The 20,559-nt window shown below is 44.7% G+C and overlaps 1 protein-coding gene across 1 annotated transcript in view; it reads right to left on the minus strand.

Annotated features, from left to right (window-relative positions):
- Positions 1-20,559, minus strand: part of rhbdf1b (rhomboid 5 homolog 1b) — a 46,809-nt gene that overhangs the window by 18,099 nt on the left and 8,151 nt on the right. Inside the window, exons 2-4 of the mRNA XM_080020754.1 lie at positions 3,626-3,812; positions 2,894-3,039; positions 2,396-2,542 (exon numbers count right to left, since the gene is read on the minus strand). Of these exons, the coding sequence (XP_079876880.1) occupies positions 2,396-2,542; positions 2,894-3,039; positions 3,626-3,760 (428 nt within the window). The 5' untranslated portion in view covers positions 3,761-3,812. The remainder of the gene's footprint in view (positions 1-2,395; positions 2,543-2,893; positions 3,040-3,625; positions 3,813-20,559) is intronic.

Consider the following 20,559-nt stretch of genomic DNA (forward strand, 5'->3'; position numbering starts at 1 on the left):
AATCCCCTCTGCAAGACAGACAAACAATAAGAAAGCGCCCTTCCCCGGATCGGACCAATCGGTGGCGCACGGGAGCTGATTCGCCCGACTCAGAGCAGCTGTGCTGTCACGGGGAAGGAAGCCATGCAGCCGTCTGCAGCCCCTTGGTCTGCCACACAGACTATAAGTAAAAGTTCATGTGATTCATTTCAAACTGATTTACTTTTTAAGAGTGAGACATCTCAACGCTTGACAACAGTTTTGATGTTTATGTGTATGACTGTCCTGTCGCTTTGACCCTGTGAAGTTAAAAAGCTCCTTGTCGTGAGAGCGACATCTGAGTCACACACACATATAAACACACACACATACACACACACACACACACACACACACACACACACCCCACACACACACAAACACACACACACACAGTGGTGGGAGTTTTCCTGTAAGGCCTCGTATAAACAAACTTCACAGTGTCCTCCCACGACAATACCTCATCATCAAGCAGAAGCCACATTGTGACACACACACAAACACCCACACACACATGCACTTAATGCAAATATGCCCAGACAGATCGGCTTACACTCTGGACTCACACACTCATGCATAAAGGTAGAAAGCATAAAGAAATGCAACCCCAACGCATATTTGTATGTGTGTGTGTGTGTGTGTGGTCATAAATATTACACTTCGGCTTCAGCAGAAAATATTACTAAACTACCTAAGTAATTAAAAACGAAATAAAGAGATAACACACATGCACGCACACACACACATATGTGCACGCACGCACGCACGCACGCACGCACACACCCACACACACTCATTTATTTTCACTATCTATTTCACACAGAGACACAGAGCAACCTTTATTTGTGAGAGTGGAGTTCTGTGAGTGTGGTCTATATATCCTGTGAGATAAATCCTACCTCAATGAATCCATCATTTCAAAATGTCTTCATGAGATTTATTTTAATTTAAGATGAATTAGCTCTCGACAAGAAAGTCCTTGACTAAGGCCTGTCTGTGCTGGTCTGTTTTTTTTTTTGTTTGTTTTTAATCTGTACCTGTATTTTTTTGCTGTCCTACCCAGACCTCTTACGAACGAGCATCCTTATCTCAAGAGAGCTAAGGCACATTTAGTATATTTATTTGTTCCAAGGCTTGATTGGAAATGAGTCATGCCAGGTTTTAAATGCCGTGTAAGCTGTTTTGGGTGACTGGGTGGAGCAGAGGACTGGTAAATCCAGCTAGGAAAGAGGATATTGGGAGTGTCCTTTGTGAATAATAAATCGAGTGCAGGCGGCGGCATGTTCTCATGTCCTCTTCCATGTATTGTCATTTTCTAGAGGGTAAGAGTTCATTTCAAACACGGCGCAGTTTGGATCTCCAGATGCTCGCAGAATTTTAAACGTTGTTTCGGGCCAGGGAGTGCTGCATGGGGCTGGTGGTGTCTGTAAGGTATTCAAAATCAGGTGCTGTTCAGGAAGAGCAGTCATTGTAACAGATACAAAAAAAAAGCTTATAAGCGATCTGTTGACAGAATTTGAAAACATCTGAGGTGCTCCGATATCTGAGAGTGGAAAGATAATTCTGTTAAAAAATCCAAAGTTCAATGCTATTTTTAGCTTGCACGTTACAAGAGAAACAGGCATCCAATGTATTTGCGCATTTTCCGCAAAGAATTGCAAAGTAGGAGCACTTGCAAGAGGTGAAAAGCCGTTCTGACAGGCAACTCTCAGATTCACTTTCAAATTATCTTGTGTACAGCAAACATAGGCATTTTATAGGAGTGTTGAGTTTGAATCCCCCCACTGGATAGAGCCCAACAGGTAGATTCAAGGAAGGTGGAAGGAGCGCAGTAACGCAAGCAAGCAGGCACCAAAGCAGGTAGGTCAGGAGGAATTGACTGCCTAAATAGGCCGGCCCATAAGGGTGTGGAAGCGTGTGGCGCCGCTGAGTTGTCGCTCCGTAAGCTACGCCTCATTTGCAGTGACTTTGATAAACCAGTAGCAGTTTCAAATGTAATTCTGGGACTAGTTGTAACACAGATCATTTTGTGCAGTTCCACTTGAACAAAAAAAAGTCTTAATTGACACCCAGCGACCACCCATCTTCAAGAACTGGATACAGACTCACCTTGAGTGGAAATGAAGGTGAGTATGATTAACATAACTGTTATCCCTTCTTCAATCTGTTCCTGTTTCCCACTGTCTATGTATTATTTGCCCCCCCCCTTTTTTCCCTGGTCACATTCTCTTCCTCTCTTTGCCCTTTCATTCCCCTTGCCATCATTCGACAGCTCCTTATTTCACTGTCTCCGGCTGTTCCTCACTCCCTGCCACTCCCCCACACTCCCCCCCTCCCTCTGTCCTCTCCCTCCCCTCCTCCCGTCTCTTGGCTGTACCTGATGATCTGCTTGGGTATGGACGAGCGTCGGCGCGACAGTATTTTGGGGATGCAGGACCGCCGGCGGACGGTGGAAACCCTCCTGGGGCCCCGCTGGCCCTTCTGGGGCACCGTGTTGACCCGCTCGAAGCGCACTCGCTTCACACTTCACACACGAACCCAGAAAAGCATTAGAGGGAGAGGATAGATGAAGGAAAGGGAGAACGGAGGAAGAAAGGAAAAGCAGTTCAAGTTAAAGCTACAGTAGAAGTGACGGTGTTATCAGCATTAGTGCTGAGGTATTACTGAAGGCATAACGCGTGCAGAAGGATGTGGTTACAGCAGAAGGAAATCAGAAGAGAAGGGAAGTAATATCACTCAAAAGTTTTAGCCAAGTTCATTTAGGTAGTTATTGCAACTTGTACTTAAAACGCCCGATGAAGAAAAAGCCAAAAATAAGTCGAATTTTAGCAGAAAAAGTCAGTGATACCAGTGATTCCTTGAGTGTGTGTCTGACCTCTTGACTGTTTCTGTGATGGAGGGCCGTCTCTGCGTGGGGGGGCGGAGGTAGTTGTTGGAGGTCTCCAAGGCGGAGATGCCGATCTGGATGTTCTCCCCTGGCATGCTGATGCTACGCAGGAAGCCCGACGCTCGCTTCCCTGGCTGCAGCACGCACGCACGCACGCACGCACGCACGCACGCACGCACGCACGCACGCACGCACACACACACACATACACACACACACACACACACAGACAACCATGTGTATTCACAGAGATGGTAAACACCCACAAGATAACACACACGTAAATCACCCTCACACATCAGCGTAACCTGAAAACACTCCCAATCAGATTTAGAACATAGGATATTTAGAACACATGAAATGAGAGTAGAGAAGGGTAAAGTAAAGAATAGTCAATCTATGTTAAAACCTAGGAGCAATTCATTTAAAGTAGTAAAAATGTATTCTCGTAAAAATGAAAGTAGTGAAAAAAGATTAATAAAGTGTTTTCTTATCTTATCTTTATTTTTGTTTTCGCTGCTGATTCTGATCTATTGTTTTTACAGAACAGTATAAACTTACACTGTTAGTTTGGGGTCCATGTAACATAATGATTAACGATAATTAATGATAGTTAATGATATTTCTAATGATATTAATTAATGATAGTTCTCCAATTATAATGATAATAAGAGAACATGCTTTAATCTGTCAAAAAAGCAGAAAATTATGCAGTTTTACCTGAGGGAGAGCGGGCGTGTCGTCTGGAGTGAGCTGGATGGTTGGGATGTCCAGTTTGAGCCACGGGGGCTTCTTCCTCTGCAGGCTGCTGTTCCTGCTGCCCTCCAGGCCCTGGACCTGGCCCGGCTCAGCCATGCTCGCTACCGCCCCCTACGCCTGCCAGCTGGACAGCACAACACGGGGCATACTGGAGGAGAGAAGAAGGGAAAATAAAGACCCATTTGAAAAAAGGATTTGCTCATCTGAAATATTTACTATATTCATAAAATGCATTATCGTATTGGTCGTTTGTGTCACATTATGGATCTGCTATTATCTACAGCGACTTTGGTAACATAAATCAATGATTCAAGGGGTTTATTTGTCACATACATAATGCAGTGACATGTCTTAATGTGTAGTTAGTTTCCTGACTGGGAGCGGAACCTGGGCTGCGGCGGTGAGAGCGCTCGACACCCAGCGAACGTGCAGCAACAAAATGAGCTCGAGGGAAATCAAACACGTGGCCCCCGCACGGTGTTTTCAACCCTAGTTCTCAGACTGGTGCTTCTTCAACGAGGCCCTGATTACTGTCCTACCAAGTCTGGGTCGAAAGCTTCCCCACGTGGGATCTGCTCCGGGAACACCACTTTATTTCCCCCCCAATGCGGCCTAAAAGCTCCCTGCTCCAGGTGAGGCTCGAACTCAGAACCTCGGCATCGCTCTGCAGGCTACTGTCTTATAAGTACCCCGGCTGACCGATTGCGCCACTGGAGCGGTTCACCGGAGCGGTTCTACGGCGGGAGAACGCTCGAGAGATACAACCTCTGATTGACTCCGTGCCATCTTGTGTGCGACCACAAGATGGCATCAAATTGGTGAAAACAAACTTTCTCCCCTAGCTCAGGCTTAGTCAGTCTGTCTGTCTGTCTATCCACCCATTTTTTTGTCTATGAAACTTTGGCACCCGACCCTCAACAGCGATGGGTGGAATTTCGTCAATGTCGTAATAGTATCCAATTTCCAAACCCATTCATACTCATTACTGCCAAAAATAATTGCAGCGAAAGGAATCGAAAGAAAAAGTAGACAAAAGACACCATAAACTGCAGAAAAGCTGCAGGGTGGAGAGCCAAAACCTCCTGTTATCCTGTTATTTAGTGGTCAACATCTTACGACCTGGCAGGGGGTTTTTGAGTTTCAACAGTTCAGTGCAGTTTACACTCTGTGACTCACTGCCAGTAGTTGATTATGCGGTCATTTTATTGGTACCTTTCATACATGCTTTCATGGAAAAGTTACTACACTATGCTCACAATGTTATAATTGAAAGTGTTTTTCAGACTGTGGTGGAGAACAGTTTCTCAGCCTTTAGGTTTATATGCTAATTATGTTTGCAAGGCAACGCTCCCTTACATTGTGAGATCATAAAGCCCACTTCACACCGAATGGGTGTTCGCATCTGACTCTCAGTGGCCGTCAGATGAACTGCGTCTCAGTTTCAGAGAGTTCGTTTGAGTAGTTTGCTGAGCTGGACATTAACAGTTTCCCAAGAATGAGAGTTTAAAATGTCCTTCATATAGTGTTTGCAAAGTCCAGAATTCAAGGTTAATTAATGTTAGTGATTATTATATACATACATGACTTATTTAGTTCACTGACTGACTTGACTCACAGCACTTCCGGTCGTAATTTTGGACCTAAACTTGTCGCATGAGTTGAAAAATTTGAACACATCCCAGAGCCTCGAACAGACGTGGAAATCCTGCACCGGACAGGCTCAGTCTTTCAGGTGCGAAATCCAGCTCTACATAGGAAGGAATGGACTTCCGCTTTGTTCTTGTCGTTTATCGTATTTGGTGTGAAGCAAGCTCAAAGCGGACCTATTACGCATTTCCTTATTTTCTGTCATATGTATAATGTTACAATGTCGGATGTTCATATTAGACGTGCATTAGAAGTATCAAATAATGAGGTCAACTAATAAAAAAGTAATCGCTGTGAACAAAATGCTGAGGCTTTTGACCGCTCTGAACACCCAGTTTTCAAAGTTTTTTTTCTACTTTCGCCCGAGCTGACATCAACTCGTCACAGATTTCTGTATAATATACATAAATCTGTATGGTAAGGTATATATGCGTTCTCCAAACAAAACCAATAAAAAATAGTGTGTTTTTATTGTAGATGTATTTATTTGCGTCGCGGTGCGGTGTCCGTGTCTCCCACAAGCCTGGAGCACGGCAACCAAAGTCATAACAAAATTTTAAATGAGACCTTGTACAACTAATATGAGTGAAGATTCATCAACTGGATTGCTTATTTCTCACCTCAAATTGGTTCAGAAACAGATTTTGGTGGACTAATACGGTGAAATATGTGACAGTTACGGAATCCGGAAGCCATGCTCAAACCCCATCGGCTCACAGAACCCGGAACTTGTGCTCAAACCCCATTGGCTCAAAGAACTCGCGGCATCGGGAGGGCGGTTCCACCCACTTAAACAGCCCGTTTTCGGACAGGGTGGATTGGCCGCATGTAAGAGTGGCTCAAATCTGAGTGGCATCTTCAGCTAAAAAAAATTAAAAAACATGTTTTGAGGACCTCAGAGATCGATATTAACTTGTGTAAAAAGGAGCATAATAGGTCAAATTTAAGACAGATTCAAGACAGGGTTTATCTTTTCTTGTTTCTTTTACAGTATAAAACTTATAATAATAATCACTAATAAGAGTAATAGTTTTTGGGCCCTAATATTTCAACAGTAACAAAGCAGCTGATTTGCTGCCTTGTTCCCTGACGTTAATAATCTTCAGTTTGAACAATACTGTCTGTGCAGGTCCATGTCAGGCATGTCTTGTCATACATGCGTTAAGGGGCTGCGCGGTGCACAATCGCACCCGTTCGGAACACTGCAGTGGGGAGCTACCGGCAATGTGGCCGACAGGAAGTCATCCAGATGGGAGGGAAGCGCGCGACATAATGGGACATCTGCGTGGGGTGTTTGGCGAGATGCGACCAAACGGACCACCAACCAGGAAACCCTCTCAGCTGTCAGACCTCAGCTGTTAGTCATTCTACTGGTTCTTTTACAGCAGTGGATAGATTGAAGGCTCCCAGCCACCGCCGCCTCCAACCTCTTACCATGAAGCCATTACAAGTGAACAATATCCACCACCGCCCACCCACCCATCATCAGTGGTTTTGGAGCCAAAGGTTTTGACTCCAAGCCAAAGCTCGGCTGCAGTGCTATTCAGCTGTGGCAGCTGGACAAATTCTTCGAAGAGGCAAAGAGGAAGCGGGGAAAGGCTTTCATACCTGAGGGTTACCACACATACACACACTTGTGTCCACACACCTACACGGATGAACCTGTATCCAAACAAACGAGAAACACTCACACAAGACTCAAGATTCAAGCGGCGCTCGCGCACATGGACTCGTGGAAATTCCCTATATATACATTCAGTCACACATAAGACAAATCCTATAATCCAATTCAATTATTATAACAATATTGTGATATGATATGAGACTAGATACCATGTGGGATTTGTTTATCGTAATAATGCAATATAGTCAAATGTTGACTTTAAGGCTGGGCTACAGTACAGTAAAGTAATAACATTTTTGGAACTCCTTAAAATGTTCTAGCCGTTCTAATCTAATCAAAGTCTTTACCCGCATAGTCATAATACTAGTAATGATTGTTTCTCAAATATTTATTGTGTGTAAATATCTTTAATATATGAAAGCGCCGATAGTCATCCCCAAAATATCCTCAAATTATTGATATTCAAGGTCATCAATTATGAAAACTTGGTAAAGTGCACCAGAACTATTTGTACTTGTCCACACACATTTGGGTCCCTGATGGGCCTACTAACACACAAACTGTGAAATAAGTCAGCCAGTTTTTTGTGGGCTGACTAGGTCAGAATACATGTGATTCAACAAGCTGTTCAGATTGTCCTGCCCCTCCTTTGTCAATAGGGGACTCATTAGAATTATACCGCCACCCATCTGAGTATCTCCACTCACTGCGTGGTTTTGTAGAGATTCACAAGAAGTTTACTGACTTGCCGTGAGTCAAAAAGGCCATTTCACCTCCATTTGAGCAGCAGCTCATTTGCAATTAAAGCCACAGACACAGAAACAGCCTGTCGAGAAAAGGACTGAAACAGAGGGGTGTAGAGGCATGCTAGAACGGCAAGAATGCATATCTGAGTGGTACTTTCAGCGAAAGACTGACCAAATACAATAAAATAGATTTGATTTGGTAAGTATTGCAGAGACCTAATACACACACACACACACACACACACACACAAATTGACACATTGTTAAGCGATTGTCTCAAAATAACAGAAGAAGAAACAAACCAAAAAGATTCGGAAACGACGACTGACCAGAAGCGATTTGGTCCAAATGTAATCCACTCTCCTTTCATCTTTTATCCAACCGCCTATCTATCCGAGAATGGACAACATCCTCCATACTCCAGTTGTTATTCCATAATCATGATCTCTCTCTCTCTCTCTCTCTCTCTCTCTCTCTCTCTCTCTCTCTCTCTCTCTCTCTCTCTCTCTCTCTCTCTCTCTCTCTCTCTCTCTCTCTCTCCCTCTCTCTTTCAGTCTGGTTGGCTTTCATGATGGAGATGCAGATTAGTGGCTGTAATCCCTTGTGCTGCTACACACCACATGACATCCCACTACTGTCAGGCAACCGGCGACCTCATGTCGACTCCTGATTGGACGACTATTCACTCACGACATGCACGGATCTTCACCCCGATCAGAGGGAAGCCTCGGATTGAATCATGATGCCTTTTAAATCTGATTTAAACCCTTGGCTTGAGCCAAGGTGGAGTGGAATTATTGAACAAACTGTTAAAGAAAGGTCCAAATTCAGAACGACTTACATTATTGAATTATTGTTCTGTCGGTGGTTTTGGGAGAGGTTCTTTCTTTCTCTTATTCGTTATTTGGCACAAACCAGTCAAATGTCCAATCAGACCTAGCAGTCTTGGCCCTTTGCTGCAGTGCTACGGCCTAACGTGCCTATGGGCGACTGAAGCAGAGTAGGCGGATGGATGTTATTAGATCTGTCCGCTTTGCATAGAGGGTGACATTTCCTGACACGCCATGACCCGTAACCCGTCGGGTTCTGCCTTCATTAGTGGGGATGGTAGCTCAGGCGGTAGAGCTGGTGGTCTAGTGATCTAAAGGTTGCTGGTTCGATCCCAGGCTCCTCCTGCTAGCATGCTGTAGTGTCCTTGAGCAAGACACTTAACCCCTAATTGCTCCTGATGGCTGCGTCCGTCGGTGTTTGAACAATTGTAAGTCGCTTTGGATAAAAGCGTCTGATAAATGACTAAATGTAATGTAAATGTAATGTTCATTGTGACTGCATGTGTCACTGGTTCCATTCAGCAGTTTTGAAGCTAATCCGGTTGCACTGCGGTTGTGTGTTATTTTTATCTGTGTATGTGCATTTTGGATGTATGTGCATATTTGCATCCTCTCTATCTACTCAGTTCAGTTTTTGGAGATGGTTATACTTTGGTCAACTGAACTGGGGTCATCACAATTTGGAGGTACAACTGCTACACCAAGGGTTAACAACGTTTGAACGTTGTCACTCTCACTTATTGATTCAACAACCAGTTTATCAGTCTTATTAGTAGGACAATGCCAATGAGTTGTGGAATGGGTTGAAATGAATGACTCTCTACGGTCGGTCAAGCCCAGCCGTGGAAAGGAACCTGGAGCTTAACTGGACGGTCCACCTCACCCACCACTGGCCCCTACCTTCCTCTTCTCTGATTACTGAAGACAACCCCACATCTGTCTTTTCCATCTTTTCCATTTAGTGCATTGAACCAGATTCAGCTAAATGGAGTCCCCTTGTAATCCCTTGCTTGGTAGGTTACAATTAATACAGCTATATACACATGTATGTCACACAATCCAAAGGACGATAACAACAAATAACACATACACATCACATGTTATATGACACAGACAGAAAGGCCGTACACGGGGGGCTACTGATGCGAAAGTGTGTCAGGATGAAAAGCGTACAGTACTGGGTGAAGTCAGTCATCCAGTGTCACTCAGTGTCTTCGATAAGCTCACATTATCATCCGCTGTATTATATTATAAACCCTGGCAGGGAATGACGTCAGAACTACATTCCGAAAGAGCGAAACAGTGAAGAACGCAAATGAATCACTGCTCCAATTTCCTAATTCATATCCAAGAGCAGCCATATGGCGAATTTAATCAGGACATTAAATGTTCCAGTCTATTTACCTTGATCCTTATCGGGAATCTCAGGAAGTGATTTGGGATCCAGTCAACATGAGCTGCATTGTACTGATGTATCTACGTAGCTAATATTCTGATTGTTCATGTCCTTTTTCCATTAAAGGGTGCCTGGGCAGAGAGGCTTTCGTTTTTGGTTGAAATAACAGTGGAGATATTTATTGGATGCCCTTGCATGTGGGTCAATACATGAAAGCATGTACGCTTTGGGACGCTTTGGGACGCTTTGGGACCCTCTGCGCCACCGTGTGGCTGCTGCCTCACAGCAAGAAGGTCCTGGGTTCGATTCCCGCCTGGGGCGCTGTTGGCACCGTGCTCCGGCGGGTTATCTTCCAAAACAGGAGCCTTTCTGTGTGGAGTTTGCATGTTCTCCCCGTGTTCACATGGGGTTTCCTCCACCTCACATCAGTAAGGAACCCCACCAAAAACATGCACCCATCATCGTCTGACCAGCGATGGACACTTATCACCTGGTCCCCGGGCGCGTCCATGTATGCTGCCCACTGCTCCTGGCTGTGCCCCCGGAGGAAGGACAAGCCACGATGGGTCAAAAGCAGAGGAGCCATTTCACCGGCCACCGTCAAGCATGTGCATGTGTGTGTGTGTGCAAGCATGTGTTGTGGAGTGTCGTGTGACAATTAAATACTGTTTCTTTCTTTCTTTCTTTCTGGGTTATGACAGAATGGCCACAAAAATGACATCATCCTACATTTTCCAATGATTGAAACCAGTTTAAAATTTTTAATGTTCTGGATAATGGATGTATTGTTCAAATAGCGTAAGTCTTTCAATGTCTCACAGACCAGCAGAAGTTTACGACATCTGTAGAAACAGCAGCTTTAAAGGACCGTCTTTAAAGGAACGGTCTGTGTTCTTGTTAGTTGTCACCAAAGCAAAATTACAGTGAGTAATTCGTTACTCTGCCAGCCAATGGGATGCTTTGTCTCTGCTCATAAAGACATTAAATGCACTGGCAGATTCACACAAACACATGCACGAATGCACACACACACACACACACACACACACAACTATGGTTGGCAGCCTTAAATTTTGTCAATCTAAAAAATGTGATTGACGTCATCATTTTAGTTACGTGCCCCAATTATTACCGACATTATACTACTGTGGCGGACCAAGGGGTGTGGTCAAACGTCCAGCTTGAAATTCATAGAGAAATAGGGAAAAAAGCATAGGGTACAGGCTGCGGTTAGTTCCCGCCTGTCGCACTCCCTGATTTTAGGCACGGATTGGCCTGGACACCTTGATAAGAGGGGCTGGGGGAGTGCGTTCACGGTTGGTAGGGAGATGTGAGTGTTGTGTGGCGCGTGGTGACCCAGAAGGGTCGTCAGCGGGCAGGACGGGTGCAGGGGCGGCGGAATCCCAATTGGGATCTCCCTCGGTCCCCTTGACCTTCCATACGTCTGACGATTTTCCGCTGGAGCAGTCCCAAGACGACACCCTACGCCTTTGAGGGTTAGTTAAAGGTACTGTATTGATGCGCCCAGACGCCGTGTTCATTCACCCGTATTACATTACATTTCATTACATTTCATTTAGCAGACGCTTTTATCCAAAGCGACTTACAATTGTTCAATCACCGACGGACGCAGCCATGAGGAGCAATTAGGGGTTAAGTGTCTTGCTCAAGGACACTACAGCATGCTAGCAGGAGGAGCCTGGGATCAAACCAGCAACCTTTAGATCACTAGAGCACCAGCTCTACCGCCTGAGCTACCATCCCCGTTATTTATCGGTGTATTTTATATCGAGTGAGCCATGACACTCAGACAGGAGAGGAGATAACCCAGTTGTTGGTGCCGAAGAGCCGCCGGAAAATGCCATGTCTTCCAGGCGACGGCTCACCATAACCCGATGACCGGTCACCTCGGTCACGATAAAACACGACAGCAGATAATAGCCCGCTTCTATTGGCCGGGCATTTGGGCAGATTTTTTATCCCGTCGATTTGGGAAGTTGACGTGTTACTGGCCGTCCACTCTATTCGGACCAGTGTTTACCATCCCCAGACGTGGAGCACTTTAATCAAACGCTGAAAAACATGATTCATAAGTTTGTACACAATGATAGCCGTAATTGGGACAAGTGTGTGGACCCCCTGATGTTTGCGGTGAGGTTCTCCAGGCCTCCACGGGATTTTCTCATTTTTAACTCCTCTTTGGCAGGAGACCCGGGGGTGCTAGACCTAATCAAAGAAAACTGGGAGTAAGATCCTAGCACCAGTAAGAACAAAAAGTATGTTATGTACCTGAGAGCAAAGTTACACACGCTGATTCGGCCGTTATCACAGGAGAATTTGCTCTGGGCTCAGGAACTTCAGTGCCTCTTATATGACCGGGGGAGACAATTCCCACCGGGAGACACGGTGTTAGTGTTGCTCCCTATGTCCAGCTCTAAATTGCTAAGGGCCTTTTGTGGTCACACGGCGGGTTGGTGTAGTCGATTATGAGGTTGAACGGTCTGACAGGCAGGGGTCGACACAGATTTATCACCTGAACCTAATAAAAGAATGGAGGGAGGGTTCGCTGTTCTCGACCGTTTAGGTACGGCTCGTTTTTTCACGACACTGGATTGAACCAAGGGCTACTGGCAGATTCCCTTGTCTCAGGAGTCCAAGGAATAATCGGATTTCTCCGCTTCGGCATGGCCGTTCGGCTTTTACCACTTTTGCACACTTCCATTCGGGTTGTTCGGTGCCCCAACCACCTTTCAGAGACTCATGGACTCCTGTGTCCGCATGTAGCAAACGCCGCGGCCTACCTTTACGACGTAACCATTCACAGCAGCACCTGGGAGCGGCATCCCTCAGTCCCTCGGTTCCCTCCGCTACTACCTCCTGCAACGTGCTTTCACCCTCTGTCCGGACTGGGGGGGGGGGGGGGGGGTGGCTCCCCGTCCTAAGTCAGGCGGTTGGGGTATGTAGCGGACCAAGGGGGCGTGGACAAGCACTCAATGCAGCACGGCTCCCTTTCCGACGGCCCCTTGCTGCCTCAAATCGGCCGAATCGGGGCTAGGAGATTTCTTAATGTTTGTCTGTCTTGCAGAGGGGATCGATGCGCAGGCTCGTCAGTTTGTACAATAACAATTCTCGCCATGTCGGCGCACCACAGCAAGACCGATGTTTTGATTAGGTGAACATGTTTTATAGACATTCGTCAGTAAAGAGTAAAAATGAAAACTAAAGGAATGACCGATACGATCCATAATGACAGAGTAACAAAAAATGTAATCAAATAAAATCGAATAAAATTGACTGACACCCTGAAAAAACATCTGACACCCCCAAATAGTGTTTTCCTTCAATAATTCAGAAATGTGATGTTTTTTTTGCTTGTACTGTCCAACATAGAGAAATACATAATGAATGTGCTGAAGGCAAGAGGTTTGTATATCTAAAATATAATGTATTATGTATTAGATAGAGAATACAGTAGAATTTAGAATACAGATGAGTTCAAATTTACCCATAGATGTGCTTCTTTAAAAATGTCTCATTCTCTGCTGTTTTTCTCTTTCACCAACCTAAGATAAACCAGGTTTTATACTGCATCTCATCGCTTCGTTTTATGCAGGGCAAGCAAAAACTATCATTTATTGACTTTTCGTAATTCTTAAATCTTCCAAAAATGTGAAGCAATCAACACAACACAGTGTGTCTGAATGGATACCACCGTCAGCAAGCTGGAGTTAAAAGTCTGACCTGCAGATTCCAATTTCTGAAATGCTGTAGGTCGATGACAAATACATGATCACGCTCACGTGATTGGATAGCTGCACATACAGACTACAGTTGCAATTGTCGGTTATCACAATACTGAGATTGCTGATTTTGTTTATTATTGTCCATTATTTACTATGGAAGAATAATAGAACATGAAACTGTCACTGAGTTCCAATAAAATAGAACGTGAGCCTGTCACAAAGTTTCAGTATAATTCAACCTGTACCTTTCACTGAGTTTTAGTAGAACACAACATACACAGTAACTAACGTGGAAATGTTCAGTTCAAACTTCAAATCAAAGTCTTTTTCACTTTTAAGTGCAAATATACATTTATATTATATTTATATGGTACTTTGAAAATAAATTGGAATCATTACAAACAAAAAAAATAAAATTAAATAAATGGCCGACTCATTCCACTCTCGTTCACTGGAAGTCCTTCACTCACAGTGTGTTAAACCAAGTGAACCAAATCGACCGACTCCTTTCACTCAAAAAAGAGTCGAACCTTTCATCACCAGCGGAGCTCCACTGTGACAGCGGTAGCACGCAGCCTGCACAATTGTGGAATATTGTCAGGCAATAAATAGATAATTTATCTTATCGGTGAAAAACGACCAATTCCGGTCACCGGCCTTGGTGCATCTCACATTTTATATGTTAACATTACGGTCACATTTTTGTGCTCCCACTTCCCATTTTACCTCAGCAATACAGTGTTACACCTCGGTGGGTAATAAAGTAGCGCTCAGATGTAGTTTAAATACCCAATAAATGTATGCTATTGCTTTGCATTGATTGATATATATATATATATATATATATATATATATATATATATAGACTGTTAGTTAGACTGTTAGTTAGCAAATTGCTTTCTATCGTCACTAATCTCTGTCAGACAGTTTTGTAACAGGATCGTCCGCTGTGGGGGTGGCGGGCAGTGGGGCGGGTCGCATCCTGCCGTTGATTTGTGCCAGGCGGACCCCGTCTCAGTGTGATGCATAATGCAGCGGTGGCCAGCTGTAGGGGACACTGCGAGCGAGGAAATACCTGGCATTCCTCCGTCCAGAGAGCCCAAACGGTTCTAGATAATTTCACTCCCAGCTCCGTTCTGCCTGCCAGAGCCTTGATAGAAGATAGGAACCGTGACTAATCGCGGTCAGGGTGGTATTTCTATCTTGTAACCCACAATCCAATGCCCACACTCGTCTCAAAGGGATTCATCATAGTTTGAGCAAATTAATCAATGTAGAACAGAGCGAGCCTTTCTCTCTGTTATGAATAAATATGTCTGATAAATCCCTTTGAATTATGTTTACAACAATTTGTTTTAAATGATGGTTTATGTACATGAACAGTACTAGTACAGCATACATTACAAGGTCACTGCACTATTTGATGATGAAAAGATGATGAAAATACCATGAAATGTTCAATGAATTAGTGTATGTTGAAAGCTCATAAAGCATCAGGGTAAGCAACCTCATCCCAAAATAATGTTATGCCATGGGCACACTTACACGACTTTCAAAGTTGTCCAATTGCTGTACTGTTCACACTACACAACTTTCTGTTTTGTGATCGGGAATCTTGCAGTTTGTGATTTGCACGCTACATGACTGATTGAGGACAGGGGGTCACACATTACAAGATCTTTCACCAGGAGGAATCCCAGACGACTCTGTCGGATCTCCAGACTAAGTTTTGTCACAAAAAATAAGAAATATATAAACAATTATATAATAATAATAATATAATGTAAACAAGAAATATATTAAAAACCGAGAGAGGAAAAGGAAAATAGGTCTGCTGTGTGTTCCTGGCTGCTGCTCTGTGCACTCCCGTCTCTCTGTCTCTCCTTCTCGACTCCTCCGCCCACCCTCACCCCATGTCTGCTTTCATTGGCTGTGAAAGTGCTCGATATCTCGCCAGCGTCTGCAAGCTATTGGCGAGCGCTCGGTGAGCAGTCAGATCAGGTTGTGAGCAGTTCACACCACATGCTTGTCACTCAAGGATTGGTATAGGCTAAAGCTATGCTCGTGAAGTTGTCCAGATTGTCTGACCATACGCACAACACCTAAGGAATTAGCAATCAGAGGGATCTATAAGCGATATATTATTATGATTATTACTATTATTTATTTGTATATCCAGTGAGACTCTCCTCCTTGCCTCCCTGCTTTGTCTATGACCTGGAGAGCCAACAACTACCTCGTTGTGTGCAGGGGCCCATACGCCACCCTCCTGTCTAGTGACAGTGCACTGCACAAATAACTGCATCGCCACATCATTACACATATTTCTCTGTATCTCCTTCTGTCTCTTTCTCTCAAAGACACTTTGTATGGTTTTTGTGACATGGATTTCTTTCGTACAACTTTTGAAGCACTCATGTGTGCACTCATATGTATCGGTAAACATGAGGGATTGACAATCACACGAATTGGACATATGGAAAGTTATCTCAATAAACTTAGAAAGAAAAACGTGTGGGTGAAAAAGAGGTCAGTATTGAGTTATTTCAACAATCTCGACAAACAAATTCAACAATCTTTAATCTGCTTTTCCGTCCGTCAGTTTTAAATCCTGAAAGGTGAATTCACGATAGAGTTGATTGGAGTCAAAGGCATATTTGCTTAACCTGAATTTTGTTTTCCCTGTGCATTTCAGATAAAGGAGTCATGAACTAGGATCTTGGGAAGAGACTAACCTAAAAGTTTTATTCAATTCCTTTGAATGCACCAATAAAATTACCGCCATTGGTTTTTGAAGCTTTTATGACCCTTAAAAAAGTAGGATTACTCCAACTTGGTTAGTGAGACTAGATAAACTGTGTTATAAATTCCATGTTGCTTAGCAATGCTGAAATGAATTTGGGCTAATTTAAAGCTGGATGAAAACAAATCTTTCCATTACAGTTTTGGAAAGCAAACTCAATGTCATGACCAATAAACTCTAAGATTGAAACCTTAACATAAAGCAAAACTGGCTTCATGGAATAAGTCATTAAAGAAAATGCATTATTCCATTTGCCACAACAGTTGTTCCAATGCCTCATGGCACCACTGGCAGCCAGACATCCAAACATGGAAAGACGTAATGATTCTTATGCCCATGTTCCAGCAAAGAGCTGGAAGAGGACCTGACAGAAGCCCTTTAGCAGGGAAACAGCCTGCATGCCATCGGGTAGTGTGAAAGGCACACGAGTCAGACACAGAAGCCAAAATGGCAAGATTACAGGTGGATGTTGGTGTGAAGTGGGTGGTGGGGTAAAGGAAGAGGAAGAGAGAAGTAAAGAATAAAAAGCTTTGAAGCCATAGAAAAAGAACAGGAAACAGCACAGCGGTGCAGCTGGTGGAGCTACTGTTTGGGAGCCGCAGAGACCGGCTTTGTTTTTTCTTTCTGTCTGCATGGATTTTTGCGTATTTGCCCCGTGTTTGCGTGGGCACCAGTTTCTGCCTACCTCCAAAGAGTCCACGGTCCCTCACCCCCTGAGGGAGCGAGGGCCACTGCAAGGAGAGGTGGAAATGACACTTATAGCCCGGTATGACATGTATAAGCCAGTAAGCTTCATTGAGCCTTACCGCCTAAATGGTGTTTGAATTGAGGTAATCCCTCACGGTTATGTCTATGGCCATTATAACCCATCGATCATAAGAGCATCTCCGAAGTAATAAATCATTAAAATTTGCAAAACACATACAGCAAATGACGTCCACATTGTTTTTTTTGTTTTGTTTTTTTTACCTGTGCTATCAGCATGCTAGGCATACAGCACAGAGTATTTGTATGCTATTGCATCTAGGACAGAGTTAGTCTGCAAGTGGAGTTCAACTTCTCAACTTGCAATGCAACTCTTTATAAATTCTTAAACAATCGAGAACTGCTGCAATAACTCTGTCCTGTGGACAATCTATAGAATGAAAAGAGCACATTTTTTTGTGATACAGAGCCACCACCAACCCCCCTCTTTGGAGAAACTAGAACTATTTTACCATGTTTGGGTCTATAAACAACTCATCACTACTCCAAGAGGGGGAGATTCACCAAGGGTGAGACAATTAAAAATAAAACCAGAAAGGGCCCCGAAGCCCCCCTCGCGCTCCGCAGCTGCATAGACACCTCACGGCTGCAGGAAAGCACCGAGCACCCCGCCCAGCAGCCACAGAAGACCCCCGGCCGCCAGAGAAGCCGGAAGCCCGAGGAGCAACCCCCACGCCCGGCCCCGAGGAGCATAACCCAGTCCCAGGGAGCACGAGGAGACCCCGCACCCCAGGGGCGCATACATACAATCCACCCCCAAGCACAGGTACAAGGGACAGCAGCAGGCGGAGAACCCAGGCCGGGGATGCCAGGTACGGACCGGAGGCCCAGAGCCAGGCCCCTAGCCCCTAGGTGGAGGGCCCCCTAGCACCACAGGGAAGCCATGCAGCGGGAGCGAAAGGCCGACAGCCGCCCCCTGCACTCCAACCCACATCCGCAACTCAAGCAGCCCCCCCAGGGGCCACGAAAGGCCGACAGCCGCCCCCCTCGCACCCCTCCTGCCCCGCAGACCCTGGTTTGGTGGAGTGCGCTGGAGTCCCCGGGATCCCCCCAGACCACAGGATGCCCCACTGCCGCAGAGCCCCGACGAGAACAGGAAGACCCCCACATGCCCCAAACACCACAACATTGTGGTGTTTGGTGTTATGTCAGTGATAAGTTATGTCAGTGATAAAAGTAGCGCACATTTCATTAAATGAATCAACCTTGTTTTTGGAAATTGCTAATAGTTTTTCCATTGAGGTGTATCCTATTAATAAATGTAACCATTGGGATGTGGTGAGATAATCTCTGGTCCACATAGTGTTAAAGAATAGAGTAGAGGGAGGTAGAGTAGAATAGAGTAGAGGGAGGTAGAGTAGAATAGAGTCAAGGGAGGTAGAATTCAATGGAGTGGAGGAAGGTTGGGTAGAATAGAATAGAGGAAGGTAGAGTAGAAGAGAGTAGAGGGGGGTAGGGTAGAATAGAGTAGAGGGAGGTAGAATAGAATAGAGTAGAGGAAGGTAGAGTAAAATAGAGTGGAGGGATGTAGAGTAGAATAGAGTAGGGGAGGTAGAGTGGAATAGAGTAGCGAGGTAGAGTAGAGGAAGGTAGAGTAGAGGTAGAGAGACACCCCTGTCCCTCTCTTCCGTTTGACAGTGAAATCAAAGATTTTCTGTGGTTTCCTGCTGTGAAATCCTTTAGAATGTGAAATCTTCTAAGACTTTTTTTTAATCAAACAATGCAACAGGCAAGACTATAAAGACAACATTTAGGAAACAACAACGGAAATAGTTTGTAGCTCATGAAAGCGCATACTGTAAGAATGAATCAATGGAGTCTGAACTTTTTTTCATCCATTGATCATTTAAGGAAAGAACTGACAGATTTCACACATTTAAATACCCTGACAAACGCACGCTGACTGATATGCCCACAGTCTTTTGCCGCTGGCTAACAAGCAGCCACTAAAGCAGGAAGAGATTAGTGCTTCAACCACCCAAGCTGCAGTTAAATTAGTTGTTCTCATTAAGTAACTCCCCATCTGGACTACCCATCAGTCCATTCGGCTACGATAACTATCTTAAGCTGCTTTCACACATGCACTGTAAACCTGAAATTATCTGGACATTACCAAGAGGAGTTGTACTGTATGTGCGAACGCAAATGTCAGAATCATTAAACTCCGACATTACCCGGACTTTACCGAGCCAGCGCCCTAGTAAAAATTCTGTGTAAAATCCAATTGAGCGGTATGTGTGAACGGAGCAGGTAATTGTCCGGATCATACATAGCAAGCGAGTGGGCGTGTCGCGTGTTGATGACGTCTCTATCGTGTGCCATTTAATTACTTTCATGCGGATCTTCGTGCACGGAGTGTAGTTTGATTAATGACAGAAAATTTTATTTAATTTTTTTTTACCCTTTCAGGAGGAATCCGAGCATTGGAAACGGTGTAAGTGCAGTTTTACCGTGTTCTGAAACTGGAGAGAGGGGGGGGGCCGCAGGGCGGAGGCTCACCCTCTCTGCGCTGTTGAAAAACTACTCCAGACCTCAATTCCCCCCTCTACAGTCTTGTACAGAAACGGGACTGTAAAGGGGGGCAGGTGCTAAAAAAAAAGAAAAAGAAAAGGCACATGGACCTCCCCAGCTCCGGTCCTCGGCATTTTGCCATTCTTGGCAAACGCAGCAGCACGGCGGAGCGCTGATCACTGGGAGGAGACACCCCGTCATCCCCGGTGCCCATGATCTGCAATCCAGCAACAAATAATATAATCTCATGGAGAAAGATTTCGATTCATTTATTTTTTTGTTTTTTGTATGTAGTTTCTTACTTACTGTATATGGAAAATGAAAAACGTAAACCTAACTCAGAGAATAGCATATATAATTGCTAATATATAATTGCTGTTGCGTTGATACTCCAAGTATTTGGACGTATCCGCAATATAAACGAGAGAGTGGAAAGGGATAATAAAGAAATCACAAGATTTGCATATTGAGTGGGAGGTACGTGCAGGGTGGGGGGTGGGGGTGTCCGAGCACCTGCCCCATGGACCCCACGGTGCCCTTCTTACCAGGCACACTTTTTTAAATCTAAATTAATGGGTGTCAAGGTAGCGGATTGTCTGGCCAAGATATATTCATGAGGAACATCTCATGAACCTCGCACGTGTGATGTGCACACAGCGGCTCCACTGTGCTGCTCCGTTTGCCCATAGCGGCAAAATGCCAAGAGCCGGGTCTGGGGTCCGATGTGCCTTTTCTTTTTTTTTAGCACCTGCCCCTAAAAGTCTTTGTACGGGACTGTAGAGAGAAAGTGAGACCCGATCATCAGTGGTTACTCGACAGCGCCGAGTGGA

This window comes from Zeus faber (assembly GCF_960531495.2).
Source record: "Zeus faber genome assembly, chromosome: 20".
Lineage (NCBI taxonomy): Eukaryota > Metazoa > Chordata > Actinopteri > Zeiformes > Zeidae > Zeus > Zeus faber.